Genomic DNA, 18,119 nt, shown 5'->3' with positions numbered 1-18,119 from the left:
AGAAATGCAAAAGAGCTTTGGCCACGGTAAATATCCTCCATACAGTATAATCCGAATATGTACATATGTATGAGGCATTTATCTCGACTGTTTCCAACATACCAGCTTGCCCTCTTTTAGTCCTCCTTTTCCTTAGCTTTGATTGGCTTTTCGATACATGCATGGGTGAATTTCAGAATTATCCATATTTTGCCAAAGGCTTCATTGTCCTTCATTGTTTAAAGCTATTTAGTTGAAGGTTAGGTCAGACGGATAGTAAATACACTGCTGCAATATTTACCTGTCAAGGTGTTATGTGTCTTTGTCGAAGAACAGGACCTTTGCTTTCTTTACTTTTAGCCTTGTTTTTAGTTAACGTTGCAGTGAAGGTTTCAATTCAGTTGTTCCTTTTTAAGAGGCTGACATCAATATGAGACTTGGGGGAAATGATAATATATAGTGCGCAAGGACATGTGGGAAAAGACGCATTTTCTAAAGTGGAACCTTCCCATAGTGCAGCAGAAAGTCATACAGACAGAAAATCACTCAAACTGGCAATCCACTCAACTCTAAAATCACTCAGCAGTCATCAGAGACTCTTGAGGCCTGACAGAGAGTAGCTGTCATATATTCACACAGGGACACTTACATCAATTGAGTCAGGTGTGTGTGTGTGTCCACACCTGCTTGTATGTGTGTAAGCATGCAAATGTGAAGGTTTTAGTGGTTTGTGTGTTTCAGCTTAAGTGTATGTGTGCATGCCACACACAGACATATATACGCATGTGTATGCTACAGTGTCAGGACTGAGAAGCCACTCAAAGAAACATTTCCATTTCTCATTCCTTTATATGTTATAGTCTCCTGTGGCATCAGCTGGAATCAGTCGTGACTAGAAAAAATAATCATCATATGATCACTGATTTAATATTATAAAACACTTCAAGCTATAGACACATGACATTCGTAAAAAAGTGTGTCCATTAAAGCTACAATATGTATACATACTATACATATATAATACTAGATGCTGCAGATCTGGCTGGTTGTTTAATATTTTTTAGCTGAGGGAGTTGCCATGTTTGACTGTCACTAATATTTTCCCTTTTTAAGACTTTTTATTTGCAGATCTCATTATGGTCTGTGTCAGTTATTTACAAGTTGCAGTCAAGGGAGTGCAGAGGTTGAGTAATTAAGAAGGTAAGTAATTGATACTTCATTTTAGTCATTACTTTTACAAGTCAGCACAACAGTCAAATGCTGAGCTGTCAGGAGCTCCTCAGCTAAAAGGCCTGCCGAACATCCCACACACAAAAAAGATTGAGCAAAAAAATACTTTCTTTTCCCTCTTGAGACCATGCAGAAATAAATAGAGACCAAAGTTGAGTAACGCATTGCCTTAAACAGTGATTTACAGCACACTCGCTTTTGATATACAGTGGTGTGAAAAAGTGTTTGCCCCCTTCCTGATTTCTTATTTTTTTAGTTTGTCACACTTAAATGTTTCAGATCATCAAACAAATTTAAATATTAGTCAAAGGTAACACAAATAAACACAAAATGCACTTTTTAAATGAAGGTTGTTATTTAGGGAAAACAAAATCCAAACCTACATGGCCCTGTGTGAAAAAGTGATTGCCCCACCTGTTAAAACAACTTAACTGTGGTTTATCATACCAGAGTTAAATTTCTCTAGCCACACCCAGGCCTGATTGCTGCCACACCTGTTCTCAATCAAGAAATCACTTAAATAGAACCTGCCTGACAAAGTGATGTAGACCAAAAGATCTTCAAAAGCTAGACATCATGCCGAGATCCAAAGAAATTCAGGAACAAATGAGAAAGAAAGTAATTAAGATCTATCAGTCTGGAAAAGGTTATAAAGCCATTTCTAAAGCTTTGGGACTCCAGCAAACCACAGTGAGAGCCATTATCCACAAATGGCAAAAACATGGAACAGTGGTGAACCTTCCCAGGAGCGGCTGGCCGACCAAAATTACCCCAAGAGCGCAGCGACGACTCATCTAAGAGGTCACAAAAGACCCCACAACAACATCCAAAGAACTGCAGGCCTCACTTGCCTCTTAAGGTCAGTGTTCATGACTCCACCATAAGAAAGAGAATGGGCAAAAATGGCCTGCATAGCAGAGTTCCAAGACGAAAACCACTGCTGAGCAAAAAGAACATTAAGGCTTGTCTCATTTTTGCCAGAAAACATCTTGCTGATCCCCAAGACTTTTGGGAAAATACTCTGTGGACTGACGAGACAAAAGTTGAACTTTTTGGAAGGTGCGTGTCCCATTACATCGGTCATAAAAGTAACATCGCATTTCAGAAAAAGAACATTGTACCAACAGTAAATTATGGTGGTGGTAATGTGATGGTCTGGGGCTGTTTTGCTGCTTCAGGACCTGGAAGACTTGCTTTGATAAATAGAACCATGAATTCTACTGTCTAACAAAAACTCCTGAAAGAGAATCTGTTCGTGACCTCAAGCTGAAGCGAACTTGGGTTCTGCAGCAGGACAATGATCCAAAACACACCAGCAGGTCCACCTCTGAATGGCTGAATAAGAACAAAATGAAAACTTTGGAGTGGTCTAGTCAAACTCCTGACCTGAGTATTCCACAGTAGTCCACAGAGTATATTCCCAAAAGGGATCACACCGGGAGCGGTAAGTGGAAAGGCGGCGGGTTTGCTATTCTGGTCAACAACAGATGGTGTAACCCTGGTCATGTTACTATCAAGCAGAGTATCTGTAGCCTGGACATTGAACTGTTAGCTGTGGGACTCATTGGGCCATATTATCTGCCATGTGAATTCTCACATACCCCCTCTGCTAACCCAGCGTCGCCATAGCACAACTCCAGACTCAACACCTGAGTGCACTCATATTAATCTCGGGTGACTTCACCCATGTCAGTGTTTCACCAAAACTGACTAATTTCACCAAGTATGTGAGTTGTCCTACTAGAGAGGAGAGGACACTGGACCTGCTGTATGCTAATGTTAAGGATGCATACAGCTCTTCCCCCCTCCTCCCCTTTGGTAGGTCAGACCACAACCTGAGAGTTTCAGGTTCACCTCAAACCCTGCTATGTGCCTCTGGTTAAAAGGCAGCCTGTGACCACAAGGACGGTGAGGAGATGGTCAGAGGAGGCCTATAGGACACTGCAGGAATGTTTTGAAGTGACAAACTGGGATGCACTCTGTGAGCCTCATGGAGAGGACATTGATGGGCTCACTGAGTGCATCACTGGCTACATTAACTTCTGTGTGGACTGCAATGTCCCAACTAAGATGGTTCATTGTTATCCAAATAACAAACCGTAGGTAACAAAGGACATCAAAGACATCCTGAATGGCAAGAGGAGGGCTTTGCTGGTAATAGAGAGGAGGTGAGGGAAATCCAGGCTGACCTGAAGGTGAAGATCAGGGAGGCCAAGGAGAAGTACAGGAGGAAGCTGGAGTGGAAACTCCAGCAGAACAACATGAGAGAGGTCTGGAGCGGCATGAAGAGCATCACTGGGTTCAGAACGACTGGCAGCAGAGGAGTTGAAGGCAGCTTGGACAGGGCCAACAAACTTAATCTGTTCTTTAACAGATTCGACACATCGGCTCTTGCTCATCCCCCCTCTAACTCAGCTGCTGTCGGCCCTCAAGCTCCTCTGAGTCCACTGCTCCCCCCTCCTCCATCTTCCTGGGAGTCCTACTCCCCCCTCAACCGGCTCTCAGGCTAACAGCCCTCTTCAGACTGATGACTCCCCCCCCTCCCCTACCTGTAACCTCTGCTGTGTGCCTGACTACGGACCAGGTGAGAGGACAGCTGATGAAACTCCACTCAAACAAGGCTGCAGGACCCTATGGAGTTAGCCCCGGGGTGCTAAAAACCTGTGCCCCCCAGCTAGGTGGAGTCCTTCAACATGTCTTCAACCTGAACCTAAGTCTTCAAAGGGTCTCTGTTCTATGAAAGACATCTTGCCTCGTTCCTGTGCTGAAGACGGCGTGTCCCAATGGCTCCAAGGACTACAGACTGGTGGCACTGATCTCCCACATAGTGAAGACCCTGGAGAGACTGTTGCTGGAACAGCTGCGGCCCATGGTCAGACCCCTCCTGCACCCCCTTTCAGTTCGCCTACCAGGCCCGGCTGGGAGTTGAGGATACCATCATCTTCCTGCTGAACTGCGTCCACACCCACCTGGACAAGCCGGCAAGCACGGTGAGTATCATGTTTTTTGACTTCTCCAGTGCTTTCAACACCATCCGGGCAGCCTTACTGGGTGAGAAGCTGGCAGCGATGCAGGTGGATGCCCCCCTCGTATCCTGGATTGTTGACTACCTGACTGGCAGGCCACAGCATGTGCGTCTGCAGCACTGTTTGTCGGACAGCGTGGTCAGCAACACTGGGGCTTCTCAGGGGACTGTCCTCTCTCCCTTCCTCTTCACCATCTACACCACGGACTTCAGCCACCACACAGAGTTTTGCCACCTTCAGAAGTTTTCTGATGACTCTGCTGTGGTGGCCCTGCCCCGGTTTCCATCCAGGGGGTCAGTGTGGACATTGTAGAGGATTACAAATACCTGGGAGTACACAGGGACAATAAACTGGACTGGGCTAAGAACACTCAAGCTCTTAACAGGAAGGGCCAGAGCCACCTCTATTTTCTGAGGAGGCTAAGGTCCTTTAACATCTGCCGGACAATGCTGAAGATGTTTTATGAGTCTGTGGTGGCCAGTGCTATCCTGTATGCTGTTGCATGCTGGGGCAGCAGGTTGAGGGTAGCGGACGCTAACAGGCTCAACAAACTGATCCGTAAGGCCAGTAACATTGTGGGGGTGGAGCTGGACTCTCCAGGTGTCAGAGAGTGTCAGAGAGGAAGATGCTGGCCAAACTACATGCCATCTTGGACAGTGTCTCCCACCCACTCCATGACGTGCTGGTCAAACAAAGTAATACCTTCAGCGGAAGACTCATCCCCCCAAAATGCACCACAGAGAGCCACAGGAAGTCATTCCTGCCTGTGGCTATCAAACTCTTTAACTCCTCCCTCTGTGTCAGTATCAGTCTATATGACCCTAAGTCATTAAACTAGTTATTGATGATTAACACCATTGCAATACTTGACATAATTGTGCAATATTCTGTGTTAATACTCCGGTGCAATATACTCTTTTCAGTTTAAAATTCCCTATTTATTGATATTTATTCATACTTCTATTACTACTGTGCAATATCAACCGTCTCATTATAATCTTAATAGGCTACACTTAACTTGACAGTTCATGCACTGTTACTTATTACACTGTATTACCGTATTATTATAATCAACCGGTAAATCCACTTTGTACTTTACACTTATTTTAATTTTATATTTATACCCACTTGGTACTTAATTTATCTGACCTGTATTATAGTGTATTGTATTTTTTGCTTAGTACTTCTATTCCTGTATGCACTGACGTGATAGTGAGCTGCTGTAACAAAAGAGTTTCCCCTTGGGGATCAATAAAGTATTTCTGATTCTGATATATATTTGTGTGTGAGTGATACCAGAGACAGCTCAGACACTGACCCGTCCTGACATATAATATCATTCTGCTGCAGGGGATCGAAACTGAAAAGGAAGAAAATCCATAGTGCAAAGGAGACAACGGTGACAGAGAGGAGTAAGAGGTTTATTGTGAAAGAGAAAAGGCCTGAGAGAAAGAGTGAGAGAGGAAGAGAGAAAGCAGCATCAGGAAAAGGAGAGAGAGAGAAGAGGAAGAGAGAGAGCATGACACTGAGGGGAAAAATATATCAAGTTCTTAACCTCACAGGAATCAAATATAGCAAAGGGACTGGATTGAAGAAGACAAACACACCCAAATAAATCAAACAGAGACAGAGACCAAAAGATGTCTGAGTCTGACTGACTCATAGGGTCTGTTTATAACATCATGGCCTTACAAATAGCCTCCAGCTTGAAAATACTATTCCAGGTACTGTTCATTGGCTTCCAAATATATTTGTCAGTATGAGAAGAAAGAAAGAAGAAATCACAACAGGTTGAAAGTCTCCATTTTGAAGGAATGGAAGGTGATTGTTTCAGTTTACTAGCCATTTGGTGTACAGTGAACTCAGGCTTAGTTTATAGATCTCCAAACCTTGTGAAAAGCTACTGAGAACAAGAGATCATTTAGCCTTTGACACGTCTTTTTTTCTTTATGTGACAAGCTTCAATGTAAAATGATCTTTAAGTAATTTTCTCTAAAAAGGAAGATTCATTTTAGGCACCACTACTGTAACTGTAGAGGAGGATGTGACCAGGATTTGACAGTAAATAAAGTAAATTGAAGTTCGATTTACATTGTTAGTGCTGTGTTTAGTAATCATTAAATAACAGAATTTGAGTTGCATTGGAGGTTTAAACATACAATCAAATGTGGCAACAGTATTAGTGACGGTGTCACTGCAGCAGAAAGAAATTCTCAGCTTGTGTCAATGCAGCTAAGAGAGAGGGACGGGTATTAGTGTACCACTAGAGTGCACTCTGTAGCCTTTAACACAATGTAGATGAATAAGAGGCTGACAGAGAGACAGAGAGGTGGAAAGAAAGGTGGAGAAATAGAGTAGTGTCAGAACATAGAAAGACAGTAACACAGACATTTGCAAATAATCGGTGGTGCAGTGAAAGAGATGCAGGGGAGAAACAACAACAACAAAAAAACAGAAAGGCAGTGTAAAATAAAGAGAGGGGAGAAAAATAACAAAAGAAAACATTAAGTCAAGAGAGACACAGTCAGAGGGGAAGGTCTGCCTCATTCTTGCATTCTCTCTCATTACTGCTGTGCAGTGCTTGCTGTCACTCTGGAGATGTCACCTCTGTCATGTAGAATTTATCCATGAAAACCAGATCCTCTCTCCACCCTGCTCTTCATCCAGTTCTGTCTCCTGTCACTCCTGCCTGCTCACACCCTGCTGCTATTGAAAACCAACCTTTTTTTTATATTACCTATCATCATCATCATAGAGCATTCTGTCTCAGTGGCTACTTAAAGAACCATCTACCTTTGCGTAAAATGTGTATCTGTTGCCACAACACATTTAATGCAATGTAGCCATAGGCGACTATTGTTGTCTTACTCGTACTCCGTCACTATCACTATTGCCATCACTCTTTCTGCTGGGACATCACGAAAGGATATAAAAAATGTATAAATTACTCATCAATTTTACTTAATACTACTATTCCATCCTTACTTGTGTACTAGGTTGATAAACCAAGTGACCTAACTTGCACCAGATCTTGCTTTAAAGCAGCGAGTGAGGTCCAATCTTTGATACTCTGAACAGCATCCACATGTACTTTGAATGTATCAGAATGTATCATCAGATCATCCTCTATTTGGTCTGAAGCTGCAATGACCATGCTAGTCCTCTAGCAAACAGGGGACTGGTGCTTTAAATTTCCCCAACAGCGTGATGTCTGTCAGTGTCTTGGCCATGTATTTATTGTAAGCATCATGCAGACTCGCTCTCTCTCTCTGAACGGTCAGGTCCACATCACACTGGAGGCTCATCTGATCCCCTGAATAATGCTGTTGTAGTGATACTGCCATCACTGTGATGTGGCACTGATGTACTCACAGGGTGTAACGGATTTTTACCACCACTCCCTGTAGCCAATCAGTTGAAAACAACATAGAGTTTGACTTTGGTCTTGTTGGCCTTAGTGGTGAGCCCCATAGTCAGATGATCATGATCTGTTGTTGTGGTAGTAGATATCATAACACATTCTAACATGGTTTTGAACTGGACAGCCTATCCAGCAATGTCAACATATGACATTATAGGACATTATCCTTTTGTACTATGCTAGTCTTTGATTATGACCTGGCGACATGCTCACATAGTACCTCACTTCTTTATTCCTAATTATTGAGCAGTTTTGCAGCAGAAATGTTAACGTTTTAGAACAATTTTAAAACTATTTTAGATGATTCATTCATTTTCTCTTGCTGCCACTGTCACACAAATATATATACAATATACTGTTTTATGTTCTACTTTATGTCTCAAAGTTTCGAGAAAAGAATTTTTACCATTTTTACTCTCTGTGTTGGACACTTGATGACACTCTAAAATGTGATTTTTATTTAAATACAGAAAAGAAGAAGAAAAGATATAAGAATTTTGTGAGCTCTGCATTAAAGATATGGACATTTTTATGCAGGACTTTACATGAAATTTACACAATAAGACTTCTTCAAAATTTCACACTATTAAAAAAACAGACATATGCATGCCAATTGAGTCATATCAGAGGCTATGTCTGTTTTGTCAAGCTGTTGGTGTCAAGTTTGTAATCAAGAGGATAAATTTATTTTGCTCTGTTTAGCAATAAAAGACTGACATATTCATGATTGCAGACACACTACTAATTAGTTATACGTGCTCAATAAACACCTCTACCAACAAACACTGTGTGTGAGTAAGTGTTAATAGTTGTGTGCTTATATGCTGTTATGTGCTGCATTTATCTCATAATTTTAAAAACACCACCCGCCACTTTAATCACTCCTCCCAACACTTCCAACGCTTATAATTCTGGCTACAGTTCAAGTCTAATATATTCTAGAGGGAGGAGGGATAAAGTGAGGCCCTCACTGGAAGCGAGAAGCGATGCAAACAGAAAGTGGGATGCGTGCAAATTAGATGCAGCAGTCAGGTATTTATGATGCTGGGTAATCACCAAGGGAATTAAGTATTTAACCACGCACAAGTTATCTGTGTATCGTTAACATCGTTGAGATAGATTTATCCCCTATCAACACAGACGACCCTGTAGCATGAGCTGTATGTCAAAACAGGACTGAGGCTGAGCTGTGTACAATAAGGATGTACTGCCATATAAATATTACATTTTCTGTAAGTATTAAATACAGTATAAATTAGGGGTGAAGGTTTACAAGCAAATGCAAAATTCTTACTGGTACTCAGGCCTGAACTGGGAATGAAAAATAGCCTTGGACAGTTTGACTCAGACTGGCCCACCAAACCCCCTGCGAAAATATTAATTCTAATTGGACAATACAGCAGTTTAATTTTTGTAGGTATTTTTTACTTGATTAAGTCTTTTTGTGCATGGTCTACATTGGTGGTTATTCTCCAATTTGTTAAGTACTAACTTGTTAATAATTATAACCATTCATGGATAACAATGGGTTCAACATTTCTAAAGTTTACTGTAGCACATAAACCTTTTTTAATGTCCCGCCTCATCCAGGCTGTGATTGGTTGGTTCACGAAAAGTGACATTGATGAGCGCATCAACTTTATGAAAAGTTGAACATGTTTCAACAAAAGGCACCCGCTATAGCTAAACAGCCAGCTAGCCAAACCCAAACCTTGCTTATCTTATCCCTATTGTCATCTGTCCTATCGCTTCAGCTGCAAATCCTTGACTAACAGTTTAAATGGTATCGCTGGGTTCAGTGGGCTGCTCTCTCTCCTCTCTGCTGCCAGTGCCTTTGAGCTCAATAAGCTAAGATGATTGACTGGTAATGGCGCCAAATGAAAAATTTGTTATTTTAAAACATTTGACTGCATCAGTCTCAAGAGACTTCAACCTCTTCTCTCTGAGCTTTTCAGCACCACCACTGCGTTTTTTCTCTTTTTATTTGTCCATCTTGCTCCACTCCACTATTTATCCAAATGTCACCACTTAACACAGAGATGGAAAAAGGGCCGGGGCCAGGTAAAGTTAGAATCAAACTGGACCAAAAGTAATTGGCTGGGAGAGAGAGGCTGACAGATGTATACCCAACTGCAGTGGGCCAGCAGCCCACTGGCCTGGGCCAGTCAGTTACATTGGTGCACAATGAAAGTGGGCTGACGACGCATCTCTCACTCTGTTTTTGCAGATGCGCTGCTTACTGTAATGAAGGTCTACCTGTCTACACGATCTACCTGTTTTATAGGCCGGTCATACAAAAAACCAAAAAAACAACAAACAGTTGTGTTGGTCCAAAAGGCACGTCGGCCCACCGGGAAAGTGCTCGGTCTGCCAGATGGCCAGTCCAGCCCTGCTGGTACTGACATAACATCAGAAAAACTGTGCAGTGATTTTGAATTCAGAACACCGAATGTAAACAGTGGGTGGCAATAGAATATAAACCTGCGATTGAAAAAAAATACACATTTTACCAGAAAAGTGTGTAAATATTTTGTCATTTTTGCAAAAAACTAAGAAAGAAAGAAAAAACTCATAAACATGAAACATTGTCTGCATTGATCAAGCCTTGTGTTTTACTATTTTAGAATTTAAGGACATAAATGCACTACAACAGGCAAACAAAAAATCTTTTTTCAACAAAAAAATGTGGTAGGTTTTTCTGTTGGAGGGAGTTTGGTTCTCATCCCTACTGGTATCACTATATCACATGTAGCAATTAAATTATCCCTACGTGCAAAGCAATGTGATGTTATTTACCAGCTGCCTGTGTTATTTAGTGACAACAGCACTTGCATACAGCGTGCTCTGCCTTTGTCACATGACTTGTTTAATGATTGGTTTGGACATTTAGCATAATGCTGGGCAGCAATGCTCTCAAGTGAAATTGCTCTCTGGGAGAGCAAGGATGCAGGATGAATCTTGCAGTGTAATCAAACCACGAGACTCATCTGGTTTTCAGGGCTAATGTCACCTTATACTATCAAATATGTTTATGTCAACAGTAAATGTTGATATGTAAGAATTCAAATTTGATCCCCTAACACCTGCTCTTTTCATTGTGACTTAACTATATTAAAAAGACTCAACACAAGGTAGATTAAAAAAACAACCTGTGGTGACTGAAAATACAAGTCATGCATGTGACAACCTCAGAGACTGATGTCATTTTGTCTTTCAGGTTGATTTCACAATGCAACCAAATTAAGGGTGTTCTCAAAAATGACAAGGTCAAATGTCGGCAAATGGTGGCTTGAAAGTGAATGCTTTGCACTGAATAATTGCTTTGATGTTGCCGCCATTCTGCACCTGGTTCCCTGTATTCAAAACCCATCACAGGAGTCATTTGACTCCAATGTTTTACTTACTAACCACAGTGATTTTACATGTGTTTAGTTTGGAACTGACAACTAATTAAAAAATTAAAGACCTACCTTGCGAATGCCTTCTTTTGACTCCTCAACGTTATTATCTCCTCCTCCAGTGCGGTTAATCATCCGCCACATCTGGGAGTACATGGGATCCCTCTCAAAGGGGTTCATAGACTTGGAGCGCACCTGATCATATACTGCAGAGTCCAACACTGTACCATAAGGTAAGTCTGTCTGCTTGGATAAGTCCTGAAGTGACCTAGAAACAGACAAATGGTGAAAAGAGTTAGCATTCATATTGTTTCCAGCCATCCATTCATTTTAAGCACCATGCACGCTCTGCCTAAATGGGCCGCTTCACATCACACATGGGGCTCAGTTCATCCTCTGGGTATTACTGTTGTGGTGATACTGCAGTCACCTTTTTAGCTGTTCTTTGGTGGCTGCAGTTGTAGTAATGGATGTTGCTGTTTTCAACAGCATGCTCTCTGTGCAACAAGTACCCACAATCATAGTAGATACCAAACTTCACTGCCATCACATCTACTGCAATAATGACACTTTCTAACATAGCTTTGGAGTGAACAGCCTGTCCAAAAATGTCAAAAAATGAGGAGTTGATCCATCTGTACAATGCCAGTCCATGGCATTGAACCAATAGTACATGCTGGCAGTAAAAACTAACCAGACTCCATGCTCACACATTACATCACTTTTATTTTCATTTGGTAAAAAGAGTTAGTATTCGACACAACACAAGGGTTTCAGCCTTCTGCTCACTCACATTACCCTGGAAACTCTACTGTATACCTTACCCTGTATTTTAAAATGAAAACATAATTTTTAAGCATACATTTAAGATAAAATCCCAATAATACAAATAAACAAACAAAAAACAACAATTTGACAGGAAAAGGATTAAAAGCATTTGCCCATCCATTGACCTGGATTAAATCCCTAACTATGGTGCTTCTGGCTCTCTTATGTTTGCATGATGTGGTGAATGATCAAGCCTTTGTTACTGTCTTGGTGAGTGGTTGGTCCCAGTGGTAGCTGACTAGGACTGGAGAGGAGGACATTGAACAGTACATGTGAAGAATTCATGAAGTGACCAGCTGTATGGTGGTTCACACTATCTCTTGCCCATAAATTAATGATTTGGATCTAAACTCTCCATGGGCCAATAGTGGGAGTTGTCAGCGACATGTAATTGACATGGAAGAAAAATGGAAAAATGGGGAATGGCCATGACCGACAAATGTGAGAAAGCAGATCAGACAGCAGCATTCACTCAGTTCACAGTTCTGAACAAGATGACTTGGCTAACTGCACACAGTTGATACACTAACAAAGAAGTAGAAATGAAAGCACAAGTCAGTCTGGCTTGTAATTTTCTTTCTTATATCTCTCTCCTCCTTTCTCCTCCCATAAATCGCCACCTCCGGGGGAATACACAAGCTATTGTTAATTATAACGCAACGGTGCTTGGGTTGCCTCTCAAAGAGTTTGGCCGCTGAGAAATGTAATGGAGAACCATTACAGGAACTAATTACTGTTTGTTTGTTAAATGGCTGCTTCATACCACCCATGGATTTGAGAGACACACATATGTGAAACAAAACATGTACGCAAAAACACTCAACATGTCCTGCTTAATGAAGAACAAGTGTACAGTATCTTACTTCATTAATTCAGCTGTAATACACCCGCAAAGCAGATTTAACAGTGGGCACAAAAATAAGTACTGTAAGTACTGTTTGCGTTATTACAAGGCTGCTCACTCAGACAACAACACATGCACACACAGACACACACGTACGAAATAACACATTCCGACTTTTTATGGAAGGTCGCAGCTCTTGCAGATCCCCTCTCTCTCATGCCCTCCTCAACTATCTCTCTGACTGGCTCAAAAAAAAAATCCTTTGAAGATTTTAATGAACTTTGCTGTGAACATGAATCTTTTATTGCTGTCAATTAATCTTTGGCCTTAATAATCTCCCCTCCCCACCATTCCCCTGTGAATATATACGCCTGTCAGCACACTCTTTGACCAGGATTCCCCCTTTGTGAAGTGGTTTCACTGGGTAGTAACTCTAAGCTTGTTACTGTATTTAATTGTGTGTGGATGTGTAGAGAGGGAAAGAGAAAGGAGAGAGAGAAAGAGAAATATGTCATGTCTTAAAGATGAGTTTAGATTTTACTGAGACAAAAACAAATCCAGATTAAATGGGGTTTATAGTGATTTCACTGATTCTTTGATGATGGTGATGAAACAAGACAAGTAGATAACAGAATAAGAAGATACAAAGACTTTGCTTGAAGGGTAGAGTCAAATGTCCAGTGTGTCCACAGTGATTGAAACTATACTGCAGCTTCTGTCAAAATAAAATACAGAAATCGTTTGATTCACCTCTCTTTTAGGAGACAGCTTCAACCTCAACAAGACAACCTGGCAAGAAAAACACATTAAAAATATACTGAAAATATAAATACTGAAAATAATAAGGAGGGAATTACGTGGTGCAGGTCTCAAAACCGAACAGTGTCTTTCCAAAATGCTCATAGTAGAATATGTGGGGAAAAAAATGAAAAACAGTACCCAATGTTCATCCTTTGATATCTCTAAAATATAGAACATCCTGTGGAAGAGTAACAGTTGTTATAAAGAACAACCCTTGCTGTGGCAAAAATGCACTAGTATGATATTTACTTCATATGACTTGTTGTATTTCTATGGAAATACGAAATGACTTTATCTCATTTAAATAAAGAAAATTTAGAGGAGTTGACAAAAAGAAAGAGAGCATAAGAGGTGTTTACAATAATTAATTTTAATCAAACACTATTAAATGTCTGGATTTTAATTCAACAAAACCCTGGCATTGGTTGTCTCCAGATTTATTACTCTGTGGGTGTTGTCTTATGAAGATATGCATATATGAATTATGCACTTAATTGTCTTTTTGGCAATGTTTTGTGTGAATCTAATGTGTACACATGTGTATGTGTGCACACACTTGTCTTTCTGTCCTGTGTGTATGCTAGCTCATTTTGCAACCAATTATATTCCTCCTAAGCAGCTCAGTGAGCAAGTAAATGGAGTGAACAGCAGCTGAATGTATCCTGTGACAAATAGGAAGTATGTGTGTGTGTGTGTGTGTGTGTGTGTGTGTGTGTGTGTGTGTGTGTGTGAGAGAGAGGGAGAGTGAGAGAGAGAGATTACTTGCATATTAATCAGTGTATACAGTATGTGTGTATAATCTCTGTGTGTATATCTTTGTTGGTATGTGGTCATCTGGTCATCTTCGTTTAAAGCTTTTAGTAATGAAGTGCTTTTAGGAAAGCAAACTTCGCTAAAACTAAAAACTGTGTAACCTTTAAAGGGAACACTGCATATAAGTAAGTGATTGTTTTTTAGCTGCTTTTCATTTTTTTTTTTCTGGAATGACTTGGGTTGCTATGCCACCTCAGGTTAATAGGTTAACAGATAAATTATTCCATCGTAAACATGGTCTTTAGAGTAGGTTAAATTCTGAAGCTGCTGACATTTTACTTATATTTGATTATTTGTAAACATTTAAGGAGTTTGGAACCTACATAGTCATCTATATGCCAGTTTGCTTTGTATGTATCATATAATTACATAAAAGTATTTAGAGGTGATTTTATCATCTTTTCAGTAGAGATTTATGCGCTCATACAGTAGCTTGCTTATGCATCTCTACTGTGAAAATGTAAATTTCATTATTCCGTTCATTACTGCTACCATAAAATGTCAAAGGGACAGCGCTGTTACAATCCATTTCTCACCAACAGAGGGTGATAAAGTGACAGTGTGACAGTAAATCTTGACTTCATGGCCCTTTAGAAAGACTCATGAGACTTTAAATAACCAAATGAGCTGCTGCCAGTTTCTCCATTGGGACCACTCTGCTGTTTTGGCTGACCACTGGGATGCAACAGACATGCGTGCATACATACAAAACACAAACACCGTCTCCATCTGTCTTTCAATCTTCTCATCCTGACCAGTTCTTCCGCTCCATCTCTTTCCTCTCTCAACAGGTGCCGCGTCTTGTCTCACTCCAAAATCGATTTCTCATTCTGACTCATCGCCACTACCCCATCCCTTCCACTCTCTCCGTTTTTCCATGCTTCTTTCCGCTCTTTTTTTTCTATCCTTCTCTAAATGCTCCCTCCTCCTGCTTCTCTCGTCCCCTTTTCTTCCTAATCCGTCTCATCTTTTCTTCCACACACTTCCTCTCTTCATTCTCACTTTATAATGTTCATACCGTTTTGTCTCTCTCTTTGTATTCTGCTCTCTTGCTCCCTCTCTTTGCCACTCTCCACTGCCATCCCTCACTGTTTTGCTAAAGGATTCACACTGAAATTGAGGGAAAACATCCAAGCGTGAAATAGTCCAGAGAGGGTTCTGAACGCTCACTTGTTATTTCATTTCCAGGATGAAACAAGGGCATTAATACTTAAAAACCCTGTCTGTCCTGACGGCTCACTGAGACACTAAGAAACAGCCTCCATCCTTCCCTGGCCTTCTCTTCTTTTCCTGTCCGTGCATTCACTTGCTTGCTCTTTTCCAAACTTAACTAACTCACTCTCTCAATCACTCATTCACAAACCCATTCACTCTTGTTCAATCTGCATAATATGCTAATCAAGTATTTATCAGATAAAAGTGCACACTAATCACAACATCACAATCTTTTTTTCCCCCCAATTGTCTACGCTCTTCATCTTTCCATTGAGATGACTCTCAGTTTATTTTGGGTGTGTTCCTTCTCACCACTCACCCCGCCACCCATCTTTGGAGGCCCAAGGCCATGTGGGTGCTGCTGTTCAGGGGGTAATTATGCTCCTAATGGCCCCAGAAGAGTCAACACATGAAAGATAATGCATTAAAATTTATGGAAATCCTTAATTAGCTCAATGGATGCTGAATGAGGCAGTAAACTGAGAGGCACTCATTAATGACAGCAAATTTAAACTAAAAAAAACAATACAAGAAAGGATAGACAAAAGAAAATAAGAAAAGTTATTCTTTCTAAACATCTTCCAAGGGACTAGACAGAAGAAAAATAAAACTGAGTATAAAAAAGAGAGAGGAAGAGAGACCGGAGACAGAAGGAAAGGAAAAAGGAGGAGGTCTGCCAAAGACAAAAAAAAAGAGAGGGAAAAAGAGAATGACGGAGAGACAAACTGACAGAAACAAATTAAGAGACTGATAGTGATGAGATTTAGAGAAATAAATGTTGTTTATTCCAAAGCCAAGCACAATTAACTGTGGCACTGCCGGGCATGGCGGATGCTTCGGCATGCTGATTAGTCCAATGAGAGATGAGAGTTTCCTAGTGCCACCAGGAGAGACGCAGGCAAACATATTATCACAAGGATAGATAAACAGAGGGCACAGAGCTTAGGGAAATAATGTATGTGTGTGTGTGTGTGGGAGTGCACAATTATACACAAACTCTATGGTGAATAGGTGTGAGTTAGCATTTGTGTGCATAATTGCATGCATACATACTTGTGTCCTGGGCTTACATTCTTTTGCATTATGGAACTTGTATATATCTGTGTAGATGTGATGCACAGCTTTAAAGTATGATTAAATCTAATAAATATTGCTGATATGTAAAAGGATTTCAGTTCTTGTATCACAATACCAATGTCAAAAGAACTGAGTTTTTCAGAAATTAAAGCCATGGAACCAAATATTTGCACAAGATATGGTTGCATGGTTGCTGGCTTCAAAGAACAAAATCTCATACTTACTGTATGGAGTTCTCTATGCGTGTGATGGTGAGGAAGGCTGCTAGATTGGCAGTATATGAGGAGATGACAATAAGAGCAAACATCCACCAAACGCCCATCATCATCCTCGTAGCTAGAGTGGTGTAGGGCACCTCTCCACCTTGAAAGAAAGAAATTTAAAAAGTTAAACAAATACACAGTAACAGAAAAAGACAATAAGGGTGTCACATCAACACATTCAGGCAACTCCTTGCTGTAGGACAAAAAGCTGTTGAAACAAGCAAAGCACATCCTGAAAGATTATGTTTGGATTAACAGATTTGATCTGATGCTTTGGCACAGATCTGATCTTCACATAGCGGCATAAAGTGGGAGGAACTGCAGAGAATTTAATCTATGCTCTTCTAGAAAGACATCAAAAGAACTCTTCTTTGCTACATCTTTGTGATATGCTAATATTTATATATTGAGGTAAAGGTGGCCTCTGCAGACTGTCTCTGGAAATGTCTTAATATACAATCACTCTCAAAACATCAGCAGGCATGACTGTTTAGACATAAGTTAAAAAATGTAACCTGCTATTGCAATAAATTATCTTGAAAAATGTCTTTAAACTTGATCAATCTGAACAGAATGTGTAAATGCTTGTCAGTCCTTCCCATTAGGATTTAGTGCTGCCTGGAGCACATTGCAATAAAAAGTGGCTTGTCCGTCTTCAAATATAAAACCTCTTTATCCCTGTCTTGTGTTATAAACAGCTTTTGTGGCCTTGTCCTCTGAAATCTTCTTGTGCTCGGCTTTCTGTGAGCTTCAAAAATGGCTGTCACTCTAACCCTGGCCCTCGCAAAAAAGAATCTGTTTATTTGTGCATTAACCAAGAAAGAAAATAGCACACATTTATCTTTGGCTTTTCTATTGTGCTCAGGTAAATTGTGGGCTAGCCTTTCTATTCATACGCACACACACATACACACATATATATTTATGCAAGCTTACTGACAATCATGCATACACATGTTTAGGTATGCATACCTAACGCAGACAAACGCACAGAGTAATGATTGATTTGCAGCCAGTGAGCTCTTCCTCACTGCCTTTATTGAAGCCTGTTAGAAATTAGCCTCATTTATCCTTGTAGCTGGGGATCACTGCTACATCGACTCAGACCAACAGACGTTCTCCTTGCTCCCACTTCCTCTAGCCCAGACTCAATAATATATATGACACCCACGTAATCCAATGTTCCCTTTATCTTGTGCCCCTTCTCTTTCTCCACTGTATTTT

The 18,119-nt window shown here is 40.7% G+C and overlaps 1 protein-coding gene across 6 annotated transcripts in view; it reads right to left on the bottom strand.

The window, feature by feature from the left end:
• grid2 (glutamate receptor, ionotropic, delta 2) overlaps positions 1-18,119 on the bottom strand; it is a 535,356-nt gene that overhangs the window by 57,620 nt on the left and 459,617 nt on the right. For all 6 annotated transcript variants that reach the window (XR_006377990.1, XM_044195946.1, XM_044195941.1 and 3 more), the window contains exons 12-13: positions 16,857-16,995; positions 11,127-11,322 (exon numbers count right to left, since the gene is read on the bottom strand). Coding sequence is in view for 5 of the 6 variants with exons in the window: in XM_044195946.1 (XP_044051881.1) it covers positions 11,127-11,322; positions 16,857-16,995 (335 nt within the window). In the remaining variant the exon portion in view is untranslated. The remainder of the gene's footprint in view (positions 1-11,126; positions 11,323-16,856; positions 16,996-18,119) is intronic.

This window comes from Siniperca chuatsi, linkage group LG5 (genome assembly GCF_020085105.1).
Source record: "Siniperca chuatsi isolate FFG_IHB_CAS linkage group LG5, ASM2008510v1, whole genome shotgun sequence".
Classification (NCBI taxonomy): domain Eukaryota; kingdom Metazoa; phylum Chordata; class Actinopteri; order Centrarchiformes; family Sinipercidae; genus Siniperca; species Siniperca chuatsi.
This window is presented reverse-complemented; position numbering and strand designations above follow the sequence as displayed.